We start from the raw sequence: 21,439 nt of genomic DNA, 5'->3' as shown, positions 1-21,439 counted from the left end.
ATTAATTAATTAATGCTAGTCCCTAGTGTCACCAATGACACTTAATGGCCAAACAATTGTCCTAGGGTCCAACGTGGCACCAACCGACCACCAAAACCCAGTTGGCATAACTTAACACAACTTTTGCCTTTAACACCCACTGCATCCTCGGGGTCCTTGGCTTGTTCCCATGAAATAACTGCCATGTGCATCACATGTGCTAAACAACCTTGCACATTTGATTAGTAACTTAATCAAATGTTACTAGCAAGATTAAAGCATCTCAAAATTTCACGTCCTCGTGACAGTGCTTGTCAAATCTACTTGGCATCCCCTTCTTGATCGTGAGAAGGCAAACTCTTCGAGAGCTGAATTGCTGGCTGTCTTGAAGCTTCTTTTGTGGGAAGGCAGATAACAACAGAGGCCAATGCTGAATAGAATGGCAGGACTAGTTCTGATCAGTGTTGTTGATGCGCTCTTGCTTACATGTGCTGTTTTCATGTCTTTTAGGTCAGTTTGGTGGGTTTTTCTTGTTCCTAGAGGCTATCGTCATTTATGGGACACCATTTCAAGCTCCCTGCGTGCTTTGCAGCCTTTTCCTCCTTTGAATCAGGATGCCCGTTGAAAAGATTGGATGCTTAATGAGTGGTTGCCTTTGGGCAGTGCATTGTAAAATCAGATATACCACTTGCTTAAATGAGAGGAGGACTGGCTGGCTAACAAGGGCAATTGCACTTGGGGGTTTCCTAAAGGTAACACTTCGTGGAAATTTGTGGTGATAGTGGGCTGGCTTAATAGAACTCCCATTAAATACGAAGTCTTTATCTAGCCAAGGCTGGTTGGTCTTGTACATCATGCAAAAAACTTCTCGTCATTCGGTTTCTATCTTGTCCAATGGCAAGGAAAATTTGGTCTTAGTTGTCTGCTATTCAGTCTGGAGTGTTTTGCTAGTCAATGTCTCCAAAGAATTGGGTTTTTGGACAGCCCATTTCTGAGATCTTGTCTCGATATGAAAGTTCTTTTCTATTTCTTGCACCTTTGGGGCTGTTGGCACATATGGACTTTGTGGAATGTATTCATTTTTGATTCCGTGTTGGGAGTGTAGAGTTATCTTGCCTGTCTGAGAGGCCTTATTCAGCTTGACATCATTGAGCTGGCAGATGTTCTTCCTCCATAGGATCTGCATTCTTGGCATATTGCCGTTTATTTGGTCCCCTTGTTGGTCATGTAGATTGTTTGTACTAGTATCATGTTGCACTCCTATATTTTGTGTTGTGGTGTTTTGGTAATTAATACAATTACCCTTCACAAAAAACAAAATGACCCGTAACCTGTCTACTGTAGTTGTAAGTTGTAAACTTGCAAGGTCTGAAGCTGAAGGTTGCTGTAGTCCACCTTTGTCACAAGTCATGAGGAGGGACAGAAGGCAGACAATGTTTTTTGCTGTTGACAGCATAGTTACTGGAAACGCCCTGAAACACCACATTTTTTGCTGTTTCACTGTTTCCGTTTCTATTTCTCTTCCAGTTTCCATTTCTGCCTTTCTCATCCCTATAGTTAGTGGAAAGTCCTCCAAACTCCAAATTTTCGCCGTTTAAAATTTCGTTCCTGTTTCCGTTTCTTTTTCTGTTTCCCCGTTTCTCATAACTGTGGTCAACAGTACCCTTTTCATGGCCGAAGGCTGTACTTTTTACCAAAAAAGAGGTTGGTTGGTGGAATCGTGCCTTTCCCCCCCCTTTTTTTGCTTGTCCCAAATTTTAAGGGCAAAAAAAAAGTAGAGTATGGAATGAATAATAATTACGAGGCCTAGATCAACATTTCCCACATGGAAAATTTCCATACCCACATGTGGGAATCCAACTATGCTCACCAATGTTCAATTTGTTTGGCTGTATGAATTTCAGAAAGCTGAATGCATGTGTGTGTGCATGTGAGTGTGCATGCAGAAATGAAACAATGGGTTTATTTATAAATAAAAAAGGGTGTGTGGACAGCCTTAAAAAATGGTATGTGTCTTTTTTAAGGTGTTTGGGTGCACGGGGATGGGGGAATGTGTTTATTATTGCAATCAAAGTGCTTAAATTTCAAATTTGTTTGCAGGTCATAGCACTTTTGAGTTATTTGATAGAGAGCAAAAATGATCGTGGCCCCTTTCTGGTGGTCGTGCCTTCTTCTGTTTTACCAAATTGGGTCTCGGAACTCAATACATGGGCTCCAAGTATTGGAAAAGTTGCTTACTCTGGAACTCCTGAAGAACGTCGCAAGCTTTTCAGGTCAGGGTAGAGTGTAGGGGCTAGCATATGGCTGTGTCTTGTACAACTAAGGTATTCAGAGTGGTGCCATGTCTGTCTTTTCTTTGGATTGCTCCTGAGTTATTGGGCCAGCTTAGCTGGGTCCTGTTCTCTATACGCACTGTGTGTGTGTGTGTTTCCAGACACTTATACATTTGGGCCTTTATTGTCATAAGTGCTGTGTGTGTGTGTTTTTCAGACACTTCTGCATTTATGCCTTTGTTGTTGTGTGTTTATTCAACTGTGAACTTAATAAATTGAGATGGGGATAGATAAATAGTTAAACCTGTTCATGTTGCTTTGATAATAAAGGAGTCTGGGTGTATTCTGGTCTTGTGAAGGTGTTTGTAGTGCCTGTTTTTCAGAAGGCTGGATGTGGAGTTCTATTTAAGATTTTCAACTTAAGGTCAACTTTCTCTGACATATTCTCTGAAGCACTTCTAATTCTGAAACCACTTGTTTAGAAAGCTCTTCCCATTATCAGTTTACGTAGTTCTCTTCTGTTAATGTTATGCATAAGGCATATCTGGGGTCTTTTGTTTTTATGTGGGTGGTTTTGCAGTATTCTTGATATTGGACTACTGCTTAAATTGACATATTCATGTGACTGCCGGTATCTGATATGCTTTTCTTGCCAGGGAGAAGATTGTTCAGCAACAATTTAATGTGTTGCTGACAACTTATGAGTATCTTATGAACAAGCACGACCGGCCCAAGCTATGTAAAATTTCGTGGCATTATATTATAATTGATGAAGGCCATCGAATAAAAAACGCATCTTGTAAGCTGAATGCTGAGCTGAAAAATTACCAGAGCAATCACAGGCTCCTTTTGACAGGGACTCCTCTGCAGGTGAAAAGCATGTCATGTTTTAAGTCTAATATGAATTGGAAAAGTTGTTCCATAGTCACATGGTGACCAACCAAAGTTAGGAAGGGGGACTGTAGTAGGATAAATGGATATGGCTTGCAGCATGCTTACATTCTTTTGTGTGCGTCCGGTGTACAGATATGAATAGCAACATGTATGCCAACTATAAATACAGATATGCACAGATTTTAATGCACTCTTTGGGGTATTGTAAAACCAATACATGTTATGTTCAGACTGTTTTCTTGTTTTCCAATACTACACATTACAAGTAAGAAACCTCCAAAGCTAGTGAAAACTCAGAACAATGATATCCGCGAAAAAGTTGAAGTGGAAATTACAAATCCAACTCAAAATGAAAGGGGCTTGTGAACCATCCATGGAAACATTGACTAGTTCAAATATATCATTAGCTGGCATCACTGATCCCTCATCAAGGAGGAATACATGCTCATCTTTCTTTCTTTATCGAGAAATTCTGGCACCACAATTCTCTCATTGACATCTGAAGAAGCTGGAAGTGAAACAAGGGAAGGCACATTAGGCTGCTCCATGTTGCTATAGCCTTTTGTCAAATGATTTTCCTGAAGAAGTGCACATTTGTTGTAAGCCAAAGAAGACATGGGATCCTTGTGTACTTACTTCTCTGACTGCAGCATCTCCAAACTTCTTGAGTCTTGTGGGAATGTGTGCAGCATAGCCAAGGGCATTGACAAGTTTGGAATCTGAAGCTGTCCAATTTTGCAACTTCATGATAATGCATATAAGCTATTTGATCATTGATGGCTACATATTCACCTGTCATGCCCAACATGGCCTTCAACTCACCATACGAAAATCCTCAGCAAGTATAGGCTTATGAACGGGCCACACTTGTTCATGAGTGAATCGGAAGTTGGAGGTGGCTCCAACGTTTACTTAACAGAATGTGTACTGCATCCCTATGCCCTCTAGGACGTTTGCGGTCTCATTATCTTGATCAGAATCATGTTAAACTTTGAGTCCACTTTGGTTCGCATCCTTAAATTGTTCTTCTTTAGAAGCCAATTCATGAAACAAATTAGAGAAAAGATCATAATATTCTAGGGTGCTTGAAACCATGCACACACATCCATCATCCCCCCATCCACCACACACACCCCGGTCTTTTTTTAATTTGTGAACACAACTAGAGTCAAAGACTTGGAAAAAGGAGAGGCTGGTCTGACAGAAGGATATGGAAGATGTATGCTGAAGGTGAAGGATAGCTGTCAAGGGAGCAGAATGCAGTCCTCAAATGCCATCAGAGTTGATGAAGAAGATCACCAGCTACAAACACAGTCCGAAAGATGAGGATGAACAGGATGGCATGCTAAAGGGCATTCTCCTGCTTTTGGAGTCATTGCTTTGTTGGTTTCTGAAAGCTAGGGTTAAAGTTTGCTCTTTGGAAGAGATCAGACCTAAAATTGCCTGATTCTTCCCTTTCTGGGTATGCATTTGGTTGGTAAAGGTTCTACAGGGTTAGCATGATCAGGGCAGATTCAGGCTGGATTTTACTGTAATTCACATTGCATGGTGTGCACAGCAGTGAAAGGCAATGCATGCCGTGTTATTGACACATGCAATCACTGTTGGGGCTGTGTGGACAGCATAAATTTGCATGTATGTACATGTTAGGATTCTTGTGGGATAGTTTTGTTACACACATTAGCCATGGTTGGGTAGCTCGAGCAACTTAGGGCATAGTGATGAGGCTGCAAGATTATTGGCTGATTGAGAGTTGGTATGTCGCAGCATTGATTAGAGTTGCAATAGTAAGGATTGCTTGATTTCGCAAGGAGGACTCATCATAGACAATCCACCTTGTAACCCTAGTGCATTGCTGGTCATCCCAATTTAAGAAGGATAACAAAATACTGCAAGGATGCCAACTTTGGGGCCAATTTGTGCCTTGGTTCTCGAGTAGGAGCATTTCAGCTCCCCATGGCCTCGAGTTCTTTAATTGGTTTACTGATTTATTCACATCTGTATGCTAAAGTAATGTTTATTGCCCTATAATTAGCTCTAGAAGCCACTGTATTGTTAAAGTTAATTTATGAAAGGTTATTCTATGAAGGGAGGCTAGCACCACAATTATGAATATTGGGAAAACAAGCATAGTAATACCAACCTTCGCTTTAAAAAGGTCTACTTCTCCATAATCATCAAAAGGTTGTTAGTCCACTAGGTTGTAAACTTGGTGAGATGCCATGATTCATTGGCATACTTATGAATCCAAGGTGGTGCAAGTAGGCTTATATGCCCTTTGGCTGAATTATGAGTACATAGCTGCATTCTGTCTACCAACAGATCCATTTAGTATGATGCATCCAGTCTGGACTTGTATGATTCACATATTTTGGAATTTTGTAAAACCTTACAACAATACATTCTTGAGTATCACTCTATTGGCCCCTCGTTGTGACTCTTTTGTGAACTCTTCATTTATGAAACTAGGTCTATGTGATAAAAATGTCAAAATGCCTGTAATTTTGTATGAGTGCCATATGATGTAGGTAATTCTAGTGTTAGGACAGACCTATACAACTCACTTGGCAAAAGAAGATATAATAGGGGTCCATTAGATGACACTCTATTGGCCCCTGTACTGTAGTTGTATTGATGGCAAACTGTCAGGTTTGTGCGAGTTTCAATGATCTGAGATTAGTTACACTCATGGTTGACCTATTACACCCATGCCTGTCACATTCTAATTTATCACTAGAACGTCTGTTTGCATAATTTAAGGCATTCTGCACTTACGCTTGCATCTAAGGCAATATGGATTTATTCCAATGTCTTATTGATCATGATAAATCATGCTTAGCAACGAGGATAGCTACTTGAAGGAAACAAGGCATAGTTAGTTTGACCACAAAGTGTCGATTGTGTGAGGGTCTCAATGATTGAAGATCAATTACACCCATGCTTTTCGTAAACAAAATTTATTTTCAAAATGTTGGTTCACATAGTTTATGGCATCATTCACAGTTTCTTGCATCTGATTCAATATGGATTTGTACAAATGTGGCAAATAAATGATAACATAATTAATGTTCTCATTGATATTGAGTATGCAGTCTGCTGAATACACACAATAGAATGTTTTGTTTCATCCAAATGCATGCACCAGAAGTTGGTCCTTTGGGAAATATGTTGTAGAATAAGTGACAATGCAGGACCAGGCAGATATTTCTTAAAGATGGGAGAAACTGTGTTCTACATAATCTTTTCCTAATTCCCTCGTCTGAAGAATCGATTTTTTGGTTTGAGGTGTTTGCAAAATAGCATTCTTGGCTCCCCAGACTCAGAACTGTTTCCTGTCAATGTGTTGATGTTTAAAATTTTCCTAGTTAGCTCAAGTTTGAACTGAGTTGTTAACATGTTTGAATTGCTACAGAATAAACTAGAGGAGCTGTGGGCACTCCTCAACTTTTTACTTCCAAGCATATTCAACTCATCAGAAGATTTTGCACAATGGTTCAATAAGCCATTTGAGAATGTAACAGATGCTTCTACTGATCAGGTAATCTCAGTTATTTTCTGCCAACGGGGTCGTGATGTAGTGGTTTGAGTTATATGGGTGTGTGAATTCAATACCTGCACTCTGCATCCCCCAAGACATAATAAAATATCTATTTGAGTCCAATCTCAGGTATTCTCTTTTTTTTGCTGCCTTCTTCCCTCTTCTTTTACCAGATACTGACCTTTGCTGCAAGTGATTTATCTGCTCAAAATAATTCAGTAAATTAATGATCTATAGTAACAATCATTTGTGTTTGGCTGATAAAGTTTAGTTGTTTCAAAGGACCTAAACATGTCATATCCTTGGCTTTTGCATTATTGTTGTCATAACCCAGTTTAGTGGCTCATGCAAGTACACATTTACACACTAATTTACCTTCAATAAACAGACTCACACATCATTGACTGTAGTTATTTCTAACATGATGTACAGAACCCTTTACACTACCCAGCTAATTCTTTTAACAGTTTCGTTCATTTAATGAGGAAAGCTTTGTGAAGATTGAAGCTGAAGCTGGTTAAAATCTCACTGTTAGCCAGGCAGATGCTAATCAGTCGAAACTCTTTCTGATCAATTGCATGAGATCCTATACCTGCTACTTCTCAAAATTCTCCTTTTGTTTCACGTGAGTATGGTCTGGTGCCTTTGATTCTGAACTCCTGCTGCTTCCACACTTCTCTAGCTTACTTTTAGGTTCTACTCCTCATCATCCTAGCAGTCTAGACTTAGATTCTTCATCTCTAGGTTCTTTTGTTTTCCCTAGGCTGGCTTAGATTCCTTTCTAGGTTTTAGAATAGCTTTTCCTTCTTTCTCTCATATATGTAGCAGTTTGGCTTTTGATACTTTGTTGCTGACAATGCCTCTTGTGCATGTTGTATCTCCCATATACCTGCAAGTGAGTATCACTGTGATTTTTGGTGCACTATGTTGGGAATCCTGCTCATGCGCTCTGCACCTTGAGTCCCAGCCACTCAAATGCATGGATATCCATCTTGTGTTTATGGTGTGCCATTCTCTCTTTAGGCTACTCAGATGGTTCGCATAGCCTTTTCTAGTCAGCCTCTTTACATTACTTGTAGATCTATATGTATGCTTCCCCCTTGCATGGTGGGCACATTGGGGACGAATCCCCAATTGCACTCCACACTTGTACCCTATCTCTTAGTCAACGCTCTCACTTCTGTTCCAACAAACAAGAATGCCTTTAGTGATAAGACTCATTTCAACAAGTGTAGATGCTTGCACCCTATCCCTCACTCAAAACTCACACTCCATTTGGCTCAATTTGAAGGGCTTTGTAAACTAGTCATTGGATTATAGCTTATGGCTAATTCTTGACTTGTGCACCCTAATCTATTTGTCAATGGAGAGTTCACAATGCTATGAAAGGTGTTGAGTTAATGTAGGGCCTTTTACCCGAGTTCCATCCTCAATCACAACATTTTCCCCTTGCATTAGATGGTTATAGTTGTCTCATTGATTACAGTGCGGCATGAAGCTTGAACTTGACAGATCAATCTTGATGACAACCTTTAAAAGCTTCCATGAAGAAAGGGGATGATGTGAAAGTCAGTTGGCTGAATATTCAAGTATTTACTTGCCAAGTTCACCACCACTTACTCACCTAAGCCAGACGATGACCATGTCACTTTACTTGGCAATAATTTGCCTTTTGTATTCAATTTTATATAGAAAATTATCTTGTTGCCCACCTTGTCGACCTTTTATGAATTTGAGAGTGTCAACTCCTGCATTATGCATGAGTGGATGATCAAGAACATAAGGCTTTTTCTTTTCGCCCTTTGTTATCCTTAGAGGGGGGTACTTTGGTTGCTGGTTTTCTCAAGCGGAAATTATGGGGTAGCTAGAACTCTAAAGAGTAAAAGACATGTATTAGAAAGGGCGACTTCCCTTTCTAAGATGAGAAGTGTTATTTTAAGGCCTAGGGTAATTCTCTTTAATCTTTCCCAATTAGCCGAGAAGACAAAAAAGCGCTCATCATTAAGGCGTGGATTGAGAGAGCTTCATGTGGCTTCCCCAAACTTTCACACCTTGGCATCAGTATAGGTACCCAAGGAGCTGCTTGACTACTTTGTTGTTGCTTCTTGTAGCTCAAAATTCTATCCCTGTGCATGGAATTGCACTCTTCTCTATCTTAAGTAAATTGGTTTTGTAAGCATTCCGCTAGTTGGGCTGGTTTCTTTGACCTTCAACCTAACTTACCACCTAGTTCCCTTTAGGCCCATCCATAGTCACAATGTAGGGGGATATGGACAGGGATAGGACGTAAGGGTGAAACCAAAAGTAGGGGATAGGGATGGGGGTTTGGTATGACATTAAAAGAAATGTAGTATACTTTACCAAAATTTCGCTTGAAAACTTTGAAATTCAAAATGCATCATCAAATTATCACATAACAAACAACAATGCTGTAAAACTTCTACATTGAATGCCAAAATCCCAAATGACGAAGGTGTTGCTAGCACATACTAATAACAAGATACAAATTCCAAACCAAGAGCAAGCTGAAAAATGAATAGCAAAGTCAGTAAGTTGTAGACAATGGTAGGTACATGTGACATGTTATGATTTTTGTAACAAGTCATCATTCATGATCAATGATATAAAATATAGAATATAAAAGCAAGCGGTCACTCAACTATTAAGTACCAAGTACTAAAATAGACAATTTGACAAAGCCACAAAATTAAATGTTAAACCGACAAGGCTGAAGACTAACAAGTTGCAAAATCAAAATAGCAAACGGCAAGATACATTGGGCAAATGCAAATCACAATAGCATAATTGCAAGCATCACTTGGAATCTTGAGATCTTACATCATCGTCAATACTAGGAAGGTTGGACCTCTTGGGCGATTGAAAATAATTTCACTACCCTTGTGATTCTAGTAGGCCCTTAGGCAACATATTGTGACACTTGTGGTTCGATGTTTTGATCTCTTTGTGATGGGACCCTTTGGGTCGAGCATCAAGTAGTTTTGAGAGACTAAAGTCGAGGCTAGTATTAAGAATCAATCGTCATGCATGCATGACGGATTTTTTCTCCTTAAATCAACCCTAAAAAGCTCTATTTATCAGACCACCCTCATTCATTCTTCTTCTCTTTACCACTTTGCCTCTTTGAGTGTGCTTCTGCTCCCTCCTTCTGCACATGCCAGGTAGATGCTAGCACAAGAGAGCAGCTGCCGCCCTTTTGGGTATAGCTTGGAGCTGCTGCCATCTTAGATTGGCTGCTGCCCAACGGCTGCCTGTCATTGGTGACCTATTGCCCAACCTCCATCTTGCATCAAGAGGCTCGTATCTTCATCAAGCTTGTAAGAGACGATTCAATTTTCATTCATTTATGACAATGATGAGAATTGTAAAAGGGAAGTGAAAAGGAGTCCATCTAAGACATTATAAGGGACAATTCAATTTACATTCATGTATGATGACAATGATATACACTCAGGTGCATTTGCAAGCTCCATTGATTTTGAAATCCATATGTGAATTCAAAAGAAAATTACCCCTCTCTCTCTCTCTCTCTCTCTCTCTCTAAAGATGAAGCAACACCAACTACCAAGAAACTAAATATAGGGGTTAGACTAACTAAGAGGATTATAAAAGGGAGAGACGAAAATTTATGCTTTAATTGTTTGTCACCAGGTTACCTTATAACTTCTTTAAAAAGAAAAAGAAGGAAGATAAAAAGTTCAGACAAAGGAAAGAAAGATAAAGATAAAGAGAAACAGATACATGTAGCGCAGACCTTGGAAATCGAGGGACGTGAAAAAATCTTTAGACATTTTGCATAGGGACAATGCCTATAGGTGTAGCATGTCTACGTCTTAGCCTTCTTTTGGGCATGTGAGTTAGTGAGAATGTCTGGATTCATAGAGAAAATACTAGGAGATATGCTTTGTGCATACATAAAAGACAAACTGATTGGGAAGAGTACTTGCCTTTAATTGAACTAGTAATACTGTTTACCGAGAGAGTGGTAAAGTAGGAGGATTGTTTAGAAGATAGTTCAAGGAGTATGTAAGCACTTTTTAAAAAGGTTTCCCACTTTGCAGTTAGATCTCCCCAGTTCTGCTTTCAAGTCTGAACACAGTTCTTAAGGGGGAGGAGGTGTCACATGAATTGAAGTGTTAATTAATTCATGTGATATTTGCGGGAAACCATTTTAAGGAGCTTGGACTGTGTGACCAACTACACACATAAGCAGGACGTGTGACCAATGGCTTAGGCTATTCAAAACATGGGGCTCTAGCACATTTAAATACATGTGCAGAGTGGCTAGAGCCAAGTAAGTGGGTGATGGGGCAAGCATGCACATATTTGCTAAGGATTAATGTAATTAATTACTGAAATGGGTCGTGCCAAGGCTGGGAGGTGAATCGTGCAGCTGATACACTCTTTTCTTTTTTTTCTCTCTTCTCTTGTGCGATTGTTAAAACCCTCTTTACAGATCTGTTTTTGTGTCTAATGCTACTGCCATCATCTCTCTCCTTCCATTATCAACATCCTTTATTGCTGCATTTGGTTTCTCCCTCCATCATTTGCCTCTAGAGCTACTGCTCATACTCTCTTGTGCTGCATCTAGTGCTATAATTTGTCAATTTTGGGCAATGCCCATGTAATTCGTGTGGTGTGGACACTTTAATAAGTGTCACTTCAGTGTGTGTATACCTAGTGTCTTCACATTTAAAAGTAGTGACACTAGGGACTAGGGCTAGTTAGCTTAACTCGAGTTAGTCGGTGGAGGGCTGGCTAGGTCAACCCTTGACCTAATGTAGGTTGTACCCTCACTGTTTTGAGTTTGGTTGGGCAAGTACACTACTCTCTTGCTTCAGCTCACTCATTGTCATTGTCTCGTTTCTCTCCATAGCTGATTTCTTTTCGACCATTTGGTATTAGAGCAGCTTCCATGCGTTTTGATCAGCCATCACCAGTCAATGCCACTTTACCCGATGTCTTACTGCCATCAGCTTGTGCTCTGTGTGAGGAAGAGACTTTGACTGGCTGAAGAGTAGTTGCTGCCTATCAGGGCTACCTGGAGAGCGAACACTACTAGAGCCACCAGCAGCCTTATTGCTGTTGACGCCAGCTCAGCTCAGCCTGTCCTACAAGCGTTGCCACTCAGCTCACCTTGTGAGCAAACAACACCAACACTGCCCCCGTCTCACTAGCTCTGCCTAGTCCAGTGCAACACTGGCTCCACACCGCCAACGTTTGCCACCTGGTTGCTAGTCCACGCCACCTCTTGTACCAACAACACCTTGTGCCAATCTTGCCTCGTCTATGTTGCGCTTAGCCAGTGCTGCCGCTGCCCACCTACTCTTGTCGCCACCATGGCCTGGTTTCTACTTGCACTACCTTGCATGAAGCCGCCCAAGCAGTGCCACTATGTGCTCCCCCTCAGCTTTTCGCCAATCCTGTCGCCCTATGGCCACCCACTGTGATTGAGAGCCGTTGCCTCTGTTGCATTCTTAGGACCAGCTTAGTGCGCATCACCAACCCTTGTCGAACCATGTTGCCTTCTATGATGTTGACGGAGCCGCCGCTGAGTAACTTAAGTTGTACACACTTTTTGAGGTGCTCGAAAGTAGGACTTTTTGTCAATTCAGCCTCGAACACACGGATTGATACTTGACAACTTGACATTGTGCATTTTCATCTTGTTTTGCAAAAGAAATTTGGGCCTTTTTATCACCAAGGCTTTGGCATGCATCACAAGGTGGATTTCAACTATTGTTCATTGTTGGCACACATCCCAAGGTGGCATTTTTACCGACATTTGAGCTATAAGGCATCAATTTCTTTAAAATTTTGTGAAGAAATTTGGGGCTTTTGCTTGACACACATTCCAAGGTAGAAAATTGGCGGTACAATAACATTTAATTTTGGGCTTTTGGTGAGACTCGGCATTAAGCTGCTCTATAAATTGTACTTTTGTGGGCATGCATTCCAAGGCAAGTGTGATACAACACTATTACTTTTATTTGCAGCCTGAGTGGTATTGATTTGTGTGACATTAGGCACACTTTTGCAATTTTTGTGATAGTTTGATTCTTGTATCTTAATCCTATAGGGATTTTTGGTATTGTGAGGGGTATTGACCGCATGGCATGTTAGGGCATAATGATTAAAGCAGTATCCTTGGTGTCCTCACTCAAGAGAATAAACATAATGGCATGAACTACCTATTGTGGAGTTTTATGGTTCGTAACCTTCTTGTGGTTGAAGAACATGTGGGACTATGTCACAGGTGATTTCTAGTGACCAGGAGGTTTTACACCTGAGACAACTTAGTGTAACGCTCAAGGAGAGGTTGTTGGTGGTGGTGCTGTTACCCATTCTCCTCCTCCTACTAAGGATTAGAGGAAGAGGGACTCCAAGGATGCATAGGTACTTTCTTTGATTTCCTTGTCAATGAAAAGGGCAATTATTCCGCACATTCAGTCTTATAGGACCTCAAAATCTGCTTGGGATCTACTTGAGTGCATGTTTGCAATACATAATGAGACCAAGATATTCAATCTTCGCAAAGAGCTAGCCAATGTGAACATGGATGAGGGTGATAGCATGATAGATCACCTTATATACATATAGGATTTGTGTGAGAGCTGCTGCTCAATGTTGATGAGGTAATTAAGGATGCTAAATTTGTAAATATCGCACTAAACGCTCTTGTTGAGTCATATCTTGGTTTCCACCTCTTTTGAGAGAGGGGGAGCGGCCCCTTACATTTGTGGAGATGGAAGGCCTCTTGCTACAAGAGGAAGAGACTTGGAAGAATGTTGCATTGCATTCAGGTGATGTGACTATGCTTTCCAAATACAAAGGCAAAAGAAAAGTTAGGAAAAATGTAAAAAATCAGCAAACGAGTGATGTTGGACAACCATCAAATGGTTGTCCAAGACACAAAAAAGTCTTAAAAGAAGGGGAAATGTCATGACTGCAAGAAGCGTGGTCACTATATTGATAAATGCAAGAAGAGATTGGCCAAAGAGAAGGACTTAGGTCTAGTTGTCAAGGAGACATTAGCTAGCAAATCTACTCATGGTGATGCTTCAACCAACTTTGTGGAGGAGAACTATGCCTTTCTCACATGCAGTTTTGATTCTTCGATGGTTGATTCAGTATTTATTATTGTTGAAATGCAGCAAACATGGTATTTTGACAATTGAGCGGCAAAGCACATCACCTCTAGGAAGTGTTTGTTTATCTCTTTGCATTCGACCCCTACTGGAAAGCATGTCACATGTGCAAATAGCAGTAGTTATGATGCATGTAGCATTGGTACAATCACTATTACTACTGTAGATTATTTTGATTTCATGCTTCTAGATGTCTGATTTGTGCCCAGTATCACAAAGAACTTATCGTCTATCTTTGCTTTTAATAAGCATGGCTTTTAGGTCATCATTGAGCATGACAAATGAATTGTCAGAGATAGAGAGATGGATTATGCACTTAGGTTGTCCATCACCTTATACAAGGATCTCTTTTTGTTGAGTGCCTATGATAGATAGTCTCATGATGCTCTGGTAGTTACTACACTTCCACCCGCAATGCATAATGCAAAGCTATGGCATGTTTGCTATGGATATATGAGTTTTGGGAGTTTGATGACTCTTTAGAGGTGTCATATAGGAGATGCATCGCCTCTAGTGGAGACTCCACTGCCCCATGCATGTGAGGGATATATTTTGGGAAAAATGCACAGGTTTGCTTTCAAAAAGAATGGTACAGTGTGTGTTGTCTAAAAAATGCAGCTTATTCACCCATGTTTGTGGTCCCATGAGGACATGTGTACTTGGGGATCATCTTTACTTTGTCACATTTATTGATGACTACTCTCAGTATACATGGGCGTATTGGCTAAAGGCTAAATCTTATGTATTTATGCATTTTAAAGATTGTGTTGCAAAGCTTGAGGTTGAAACTAGCTTTGAAAGGGTAGACACTTGGCACTGATAGAGGGAGGGAGTACATGTCTTGCATTTTAGAGATATATTTTCTTGATCATGGCATTACACATCAAGCCACTATTAGAATGGCATCTCAGCAAAATGTTATTGCTAAAAGGAAGAATCAGACTCTTATGGAGGTGAATCATTGGATGCTGAAGAGCAAGGGGCTGCCTCATAAATTTTGGCTAGAAGGCCTTCAGTGTGCAAATCATGTGTTGAATTGTGTACGCACTAAGGCACTGAAGGCGATCAACATACCGTTCAAAGCTTGGCATGGCAAGAAACCTAAATCTGACTACATTGGGTGTTTGGATGCATAGCCTATGCACATGTTTTGAAAGGGCTTCATGGGAAGCCTGATGACGAGGCTCTAAAATGCATATTTATTGGCTATAGTTTGGAGAGCAAGGGCTATCACTTGTATGACCCATGCACGAAGAAAGTATTTGTTTGTAGGGATGTCATATTTGCTAAAAATGCCACATTTTCACATGATGAATTTCAAATGCTAGCCACCAATGACGTTGGTGATGTGTTTGAGGGCATTTTGCCATTTTCTTTGGAGTCAATGCTTGCTGTAAATGGCAGGATGGATAATAAATCAAGCTGCTGTTGCAGCATATGCTTAAAAACAGCAGGGTTATAATGATGGTTTGCCACATGTAGTGGAAGATGTAGTACAACATGGAAGGGCTGCTGTAATTGCAACCGGAACAATCATGAGATGGCCGTTACACGCTCTCTGGGAGAGTAAAATGAATGCTCCTTACCTAAGCGGACTTGAAGGGCTCCTAGACATGCAACATATATGCAAGAGAGCACATTTGGTTGATTTTAGGGATGGAGATGGTTGTGATAAGCATGTGTTTATGAACTCACTATTGGATGATGATGAGTCTACTTCCTTGGACCAAGGTCAATAAGATATACATTGGATGCAGGCCATGCAAGATGAGTTAGTCTCTATGGCCACTAACTCCACATGGGATCTTGTGGATTTATCACTTGGTAAGAAGGCCATTGGCACAAAATGGGTTTTTAAACTCAAATGTAAGGCTGATGGCACTATTGAGAGGTACAAAGCATAGTTGGTAGCAAAAGGCTATATGCAAAAAAAAGGGCATAGATTATGAGGAAACTTTTGCTCCTACATTCCCTTAGAGTATGGTGAGATGTGTAATTGCTATGGCTATAAATTATGGTTAGAAAGTACATCATTGGACATTAAGACACCATTTTTGAATCGAGATTTGCATGAGGATGTTTATATGTCATAACCTCCAAGGTTTGTGGTTGAGGGGAAAGAGCACATGGTATGCAAGCTGCGTAAAGCTCTTTATGGTCTCAAACAAGCTCCTCATGCTGGTGCTCTAAAATTGATGCTTATTTGGCTAGCAAAGGGTTAAAAAATAGCTCGATTGCCGCGACCTATAGAATTAAGAATGAAGGAGGGGACTTGCTAGTTATCATTCTTTGTGTAGGTGACATGCTGCTCTAGATCTATTGAGGGAAAACTTGGTAGTTTGCTACAATGAAGATCCATCTGCATTTTAAGTAGGAGAGGCTTGTCCATCCCTTATCCCACTCCCATGAGAGAGAGTGGATATTGGACAGGCCCCTGCTCTCTGAGCATCTGTTTTGTCACACTTAGCTTACAAACCACACTTGGTTTGTTATATGATGTCCCTCGCATCATTCATCCTCTTTCCTCTTCATTTGTATCTTGTTTGAGTTCATTTGTTAGTTGCGTTCATATATTTTACGTGTTTCTTTTGCAAACCCTTATGTATTCTCACATGGTATCAAAGTTGGTATAGCTCACAAGGTGTTGGTGTGATTTCTTGACAGTCCCAGTGCAGGTATAGCTCGTAGGGTATTGATGTGATTCCCTCCATAGTTGCCTTCGTACGTGGTACGGACTGGTTCGTATGGTACGTATCCGTACAAATTCATACGAGGTTTTGGGCCTGTTTCGGCCGTGTCGCCTGCGCCACTTTGATCCTGCGTCCCGCATTTTCTGCGCCCCTGCTTTTACTCTGCTTGCCTACGTGGCACTTTTTGGGGGGTGGGAAGCCTTGGATACCTCACCCCACTCCCTTTTCCAGCCATGTACTCTTCTCCCCAGCCCTCTTTGGATTCCTTTTAGTTGGCAGCCCTCTCTTTGACCATTGACCCCTCTTTGACTGTTTGAACTTTGACCCTTCTCTCATCTACAAAAGGTGCTCCTCTCCTCCATGCTTCCACACCAATTCAGCAGGCACTTGTGACTTACCATTCTCATCTTTCTCTCTTGGATCTTGTCGCTCGACTCTTGAATGGACGTGTGATTTGTCATTCTCGAATCTCACCTCCCATCTCCTCTTTCCTACATACTATTGAAGCATTTGCCATTCTCAAATCTCATCTTCTATCCCCTCTATCCCGCACCCTATCAAAGCATTAGCCATTCTCATCTCCCATCCCCTCTCTCTCACTCTTGCTCTTTCAACTTTACCCCAACCCTCGGGCCTCTCAAGTCTCCCTCTCAACTTTCAAGAGTCGAGACTCTCTCTCTCTCTCTCTCTCTCTCTCTCTCCCCCCACGGGTCTCTTTATCCGTCATTGGCACCATGACTCGTGAGAAGCACGAGGCCTTCAATTTGCATGCGATCCATGTGGAGAGGGACACAAAGAAGTCCAACTCCCACCATTGGACATTGCAAGTATTGCGGGAAGCACTATACAAGTGGTGTAACTCGGGTTCTCCAACATCTTTCCAAGACGGAGGGGCAATTTGTCAGGAGGACGTGAAAATTTGATGCTCTGCTTATGTTTAATTGACATTTGATTAAAGGATTAATCAAATGTGCAATTAAAAGATGCACACGTGTTGCACATGTGAGGTGCAAGCTACTTTTTCACAGTTGAAGGCTGAAGGACCTTGTAAAAAAGATGGGTGTTAAAGGCAAAAGTTGTAACAAGTTATACTTGTTAGATTCTAGGTGAATTTTGGTGTCAATTTGCCCCTAGGACCATTAATTGGCCATTAAGTGTCAGTGGTGACACTAGGGACCAGGCATTAATTAATGGATTAATACTTGTCCAAGGGTCAATTAATGCATGGGCCCACTTTGGGTTGCAAATGGCCTAGCCATTTAATTTTTGGATGGGCAAGGTCAATTTTCTGGGCATGGATTAAGGGCTGAATTAATTAATTTTGAAAATTAATTAAATGGCTGGAAATTGCTGATAATGGATTAAGAAAGCTGCCACTTGGCAAAACTTTCCCATGCAAGTGGGGGAAATGTTATATAGGGCTGAAGGGAGAGGGAAATCTCTTTTTTTCATTTTGGAGCTGTTGGAAAGAGGTGTTGGACTGTTGCTGCCAGCTTTTGGGGCCAATTCCCAACCATTGGAGACCATTTTGGAGATGGAGATTGCATATTCTTGACCTTCGGAAGCTGGCAATTGTTGCTGATGCACTTTCTCCTAAAGATCACAGTCTCTGATGCTCCTATTGTTGTTGGTGCATCCGTTTGGGGCTGGTACAGCAGGGCAGCAGCTGATTTTGATCAGTTCTTCGCGACAATCTCAAATTTTTTTCTCTCTCTACAACATTCTTTCATCTCCTTCAGCCTATGCTCAGCTATTCTCAGCAATTCTTAGCCATTCGGAGGAGATCTCAGCCATTCTTGATGGGCTGATCTGTAATTTCTGCAGTAAATTAGGGTTTAGTAGCCACCTTGGGATCCGTTCCAGAGATTGAAGGCTCAAGGGACTGAAATCAGCAGCTGATAATTGAAGATTATCAAGGGGTTCCAGGAGCCAACCCATTCCAAATTGATTTGGGGCAGCATTTGGCCAGCCAAGGGTCAAATTGGAGAAGAAGTCTTGGGTGAATGAAGGGGCAAATGACCCAAAAGGCTTGCTGGTCATTTATGACAGCAAGAGCAATTGGTTAGCAGGAGGAGATTGAAGAATCTCGAGTTGTACTCCTTCCAATTGAATGAAAGCTAAAGAAATACCACAAGGGGCGCCAATTTTGGGGCCAACAGGGTGTCTATTGTCCAAGAATGTTATGGTAAAGTGTGTATTTCATTTTATGTGCATTTATTTATTGTTGTAGTTAAGTGCTTAATCAAGTTAAACGACCCTATCTGAGAAGGAAGGTTGGTTTCACAAGTTGCTCCATACAAGGATGTCCCTCAAAACATTGGGGAGGAGATTCTCGCTAAGATGAGAGGGGGATCCACAAGAGGAGGAAGTGGCTTATTGGCACCAACTCCTATGCCTACTAACGAGGAAGTATCCAATGTGGGCGTATCTTCAACCGATGCGGGAGAGGCCTCTACCATTGGTGGTGGGGGCTCCACATCTGCATCTGGCTTCGGTAAAAGACAAAGAGTGGAGGCTCATGCGATGCCAGAGAGACAATCGTCTCTCTCTCAAGCTTAGGGTCATATGCGTGGATCGGTTGGCAATGACTTGCGGATATTGAAATTGTACGCACGGTGATTGAGTGCAATCTTGCATTCACTGTCCTAAAGCAAGCGCAATGGAAGAAGATGGTAAAAGCCATTGCCAATGTGGGTTCATGTGAAGGATGGATCGGTGTCACATAAAATGACATGAGGACGAGAAAGATTGATGAAGAGAAGGAGAGGATTGATAGAGCCCTTGATCCTATTGAGGCCACATGGATAAAATATGATTGCTCCATTCTCACCGACAGATGGAGTGATCGTAAGAAACGGAGCATCATCAACATAATCGTCTCATGTCTACTCGGCTCTTACTTTTTGCAGGCCGTAGATACCGGTAAGAGGGGGAGAAAAACGGCGGGCGCATTCATCTATCGCCACATTTGACAAGCTATCATTGAGGTATACATTGCAATTTGCATTTTAAATTTGTTTCACTTTCTTTCATTATGATAATATCTTGATTCATAATTGAAATTTGATTCATACATAACTTGTAATTTGTAAATTGTGGTTGTAGGTGGGCCCCTCAGATGTGGTGTAAGTTGTTGCCGACAATGCATTGAATTGTCGGTGCATGGGCCGTTTGCTTGAGGCCGAGTTCCCTATGATTGTGTGGACTCCATGTGCAAGTCATTGTTTGGACTTGCTCATGGAGGACATCGGGAAGCTCAAGTGGGTGAAGAGGGTGGTCCGCAAAGCTACATCAATTGTCACATTCTTCACGGTAACGGTAAAGGTGCTTGCGATGTATTGTGAGCATAGCACACTGGAGTTGAAGAAGCCTTCTTCAACTCGCTTTGCTTACATGTGGTTATTGTTGGAGCGCCTTTATGAGGTGCGGTCTGCCTTGTGCCAGACAGTGGTGTCTACTCTATGGAATGAGTGGGATAAGCATGAGACAGAGGAGGTGAAAGCTATGCAACACTTGTATCTTAATGAGCAGTTTTGGCAAAAAGTCCGTGCCATTGTTATTATCGTGACTCCCTTTTATAGGGTGTTATGTATCAGTGATTGCGAGGGGTCCACCATGAGCCTTCTCATTCACTTCTTTAGAGCGGCATTGGCGGAGACACGTGCTTGTACAGTGATCACAGAGACACAACGTGCACATGTTTTAGAGATAGTAGAGAGGAGATGGGTGTGAATGCATAAGCCCATCCATGGTTTTGCCGCATTGGTACATTCGGTCTACAAGTCACCGGCGGTCATGGATGATAGAGAGTTGCGTTCAGACCAGCTTGCTTATTTAACTTGTGTGGTCCGTGTGGATGACCACAATGCAGTGCTAGAGGAGCTAGGATGCTATGCAGATCAGAGAGGGCATGTGGCTTTTGCTTCTCCCACTTGTTGGAGGAGAGAGTTACTTGTGAAGCCTTTATTTTGGTGGCTAACCTTTGGATACGCATTAGAGACCCTTCAGCCCTTAGCCATGAGGGTCCTTGCCCAAGGTTGCTCTTTGGGTGCATGTGAGAGAAACTGGAGTGCCTATTCTATCATTCACACAAAGATTCGTAATTGGCTTAGCACATGACAGTTAGAGCGGCTAGTCTATTGCCGCACTAACTTACGCATTGTGAGGGCTATGATGAGCATGGGTAGTACAAAGCAGGTAAAATTTAAACACTTAACCATAACATTTAAAATTTGTTGTTTTAACTTTTAAACTTTGAACTTTGAAGTTTAAACTTTATTCTTTACAATTTAGACTTTAGCATTTACAATTATCAATCTTACATGCATCAGTGCATTGTGTAGGTGAATATTGATACTTTTAAGTTGACGGGTAACACTCTTCCGAGTATACATAAGGAGGTGGAGGAGGAGGAGGAGATGATTTTTGCAAAGCTCTATAGAGAGCTTATAGCAGCAAATACTCATGACACTCGCAATCGGCGTGCTTGTGGGCGAGGAGTTTGAGTAGGTGGTAGTAGGGGCATGTTCATTTGATGCCCTCCATCATCGAGGAGAGGTGGTTCAAATGGCTTGCAGATATATGTAAGGCGGGGCTCTAGTAGCTCACATCTTGTGCCTCATGATGACATTCCCCCCTTATCTACACAACCGCCACCTAAGGAGCCATCATTTGATGATGATGGTAATCTCATTAGTGAGGATGAGTATAAGTGTGCCTCATCATCAGATGCCGAGGAGTCATCTTGAGACTCTCTTGATGAGCACTCAGATGGTTCTAATGATGATGATGATGATGATAGTGATGCCTCATCATAGATTCATGTGACATAGGTCTCTCTCTTTTTTTTTTTGTATCAGATATACTAGATTGTAGACTGTAGTTGTATCGCATGTTTTG

General features: G+C 41.4%; 1 protein-coding gene across 2 annotated transcripts in view; it reads left to right on the top strand.

The window, feature by feature from the left end:
• SYD (P-loop containing nucleoside triphosphate hydrolases superfamily protein) overlaps positions 1–21,439 on the top strand; it is a 106,940-nt gene that overhangs the window by 74,746 nt on the left and 10,755 nt on the right. For both annotated transcript variants that reach the window (XM_087682444.1, XM_087682443.1), the window contains exons 15-17: positions 2,080–2,252; positions 2,909–3,122; positions 6,559–6,684. In XM_087682444.1, the coding sequence (XP_087538570.1) occupies positions 2,080–2,252; positions 2,909–3,122; positions 6,559–6,684 (513 nt within the window). The remainder of the gene's footprint in view (positions 1–2,079; positions 2,253–2,908; positions 3,123–6,558; positions 6,685–21,439) is intronic.

The sequence above is a fragment of the Lygodium microphyllum genome, chromosome 1 (genome assembly GCF_053477565.2).
Source record: "Lygodium microphyllum isolate KBCC chromosome 1, Lygodium_microphyllum_v1.1.10, whole genome shotgun sequence".
Taxonomy (NCBI): Eukaryota; Viridiplantae; Streptophyta; class Polypodiopsida; order Schizaeales; family Lygodiaceae; genus Lygodium; species Lygodium microphyllum.
This window is presented reverse-complemented; position numbering and strand designations above follow the sequence as displayed.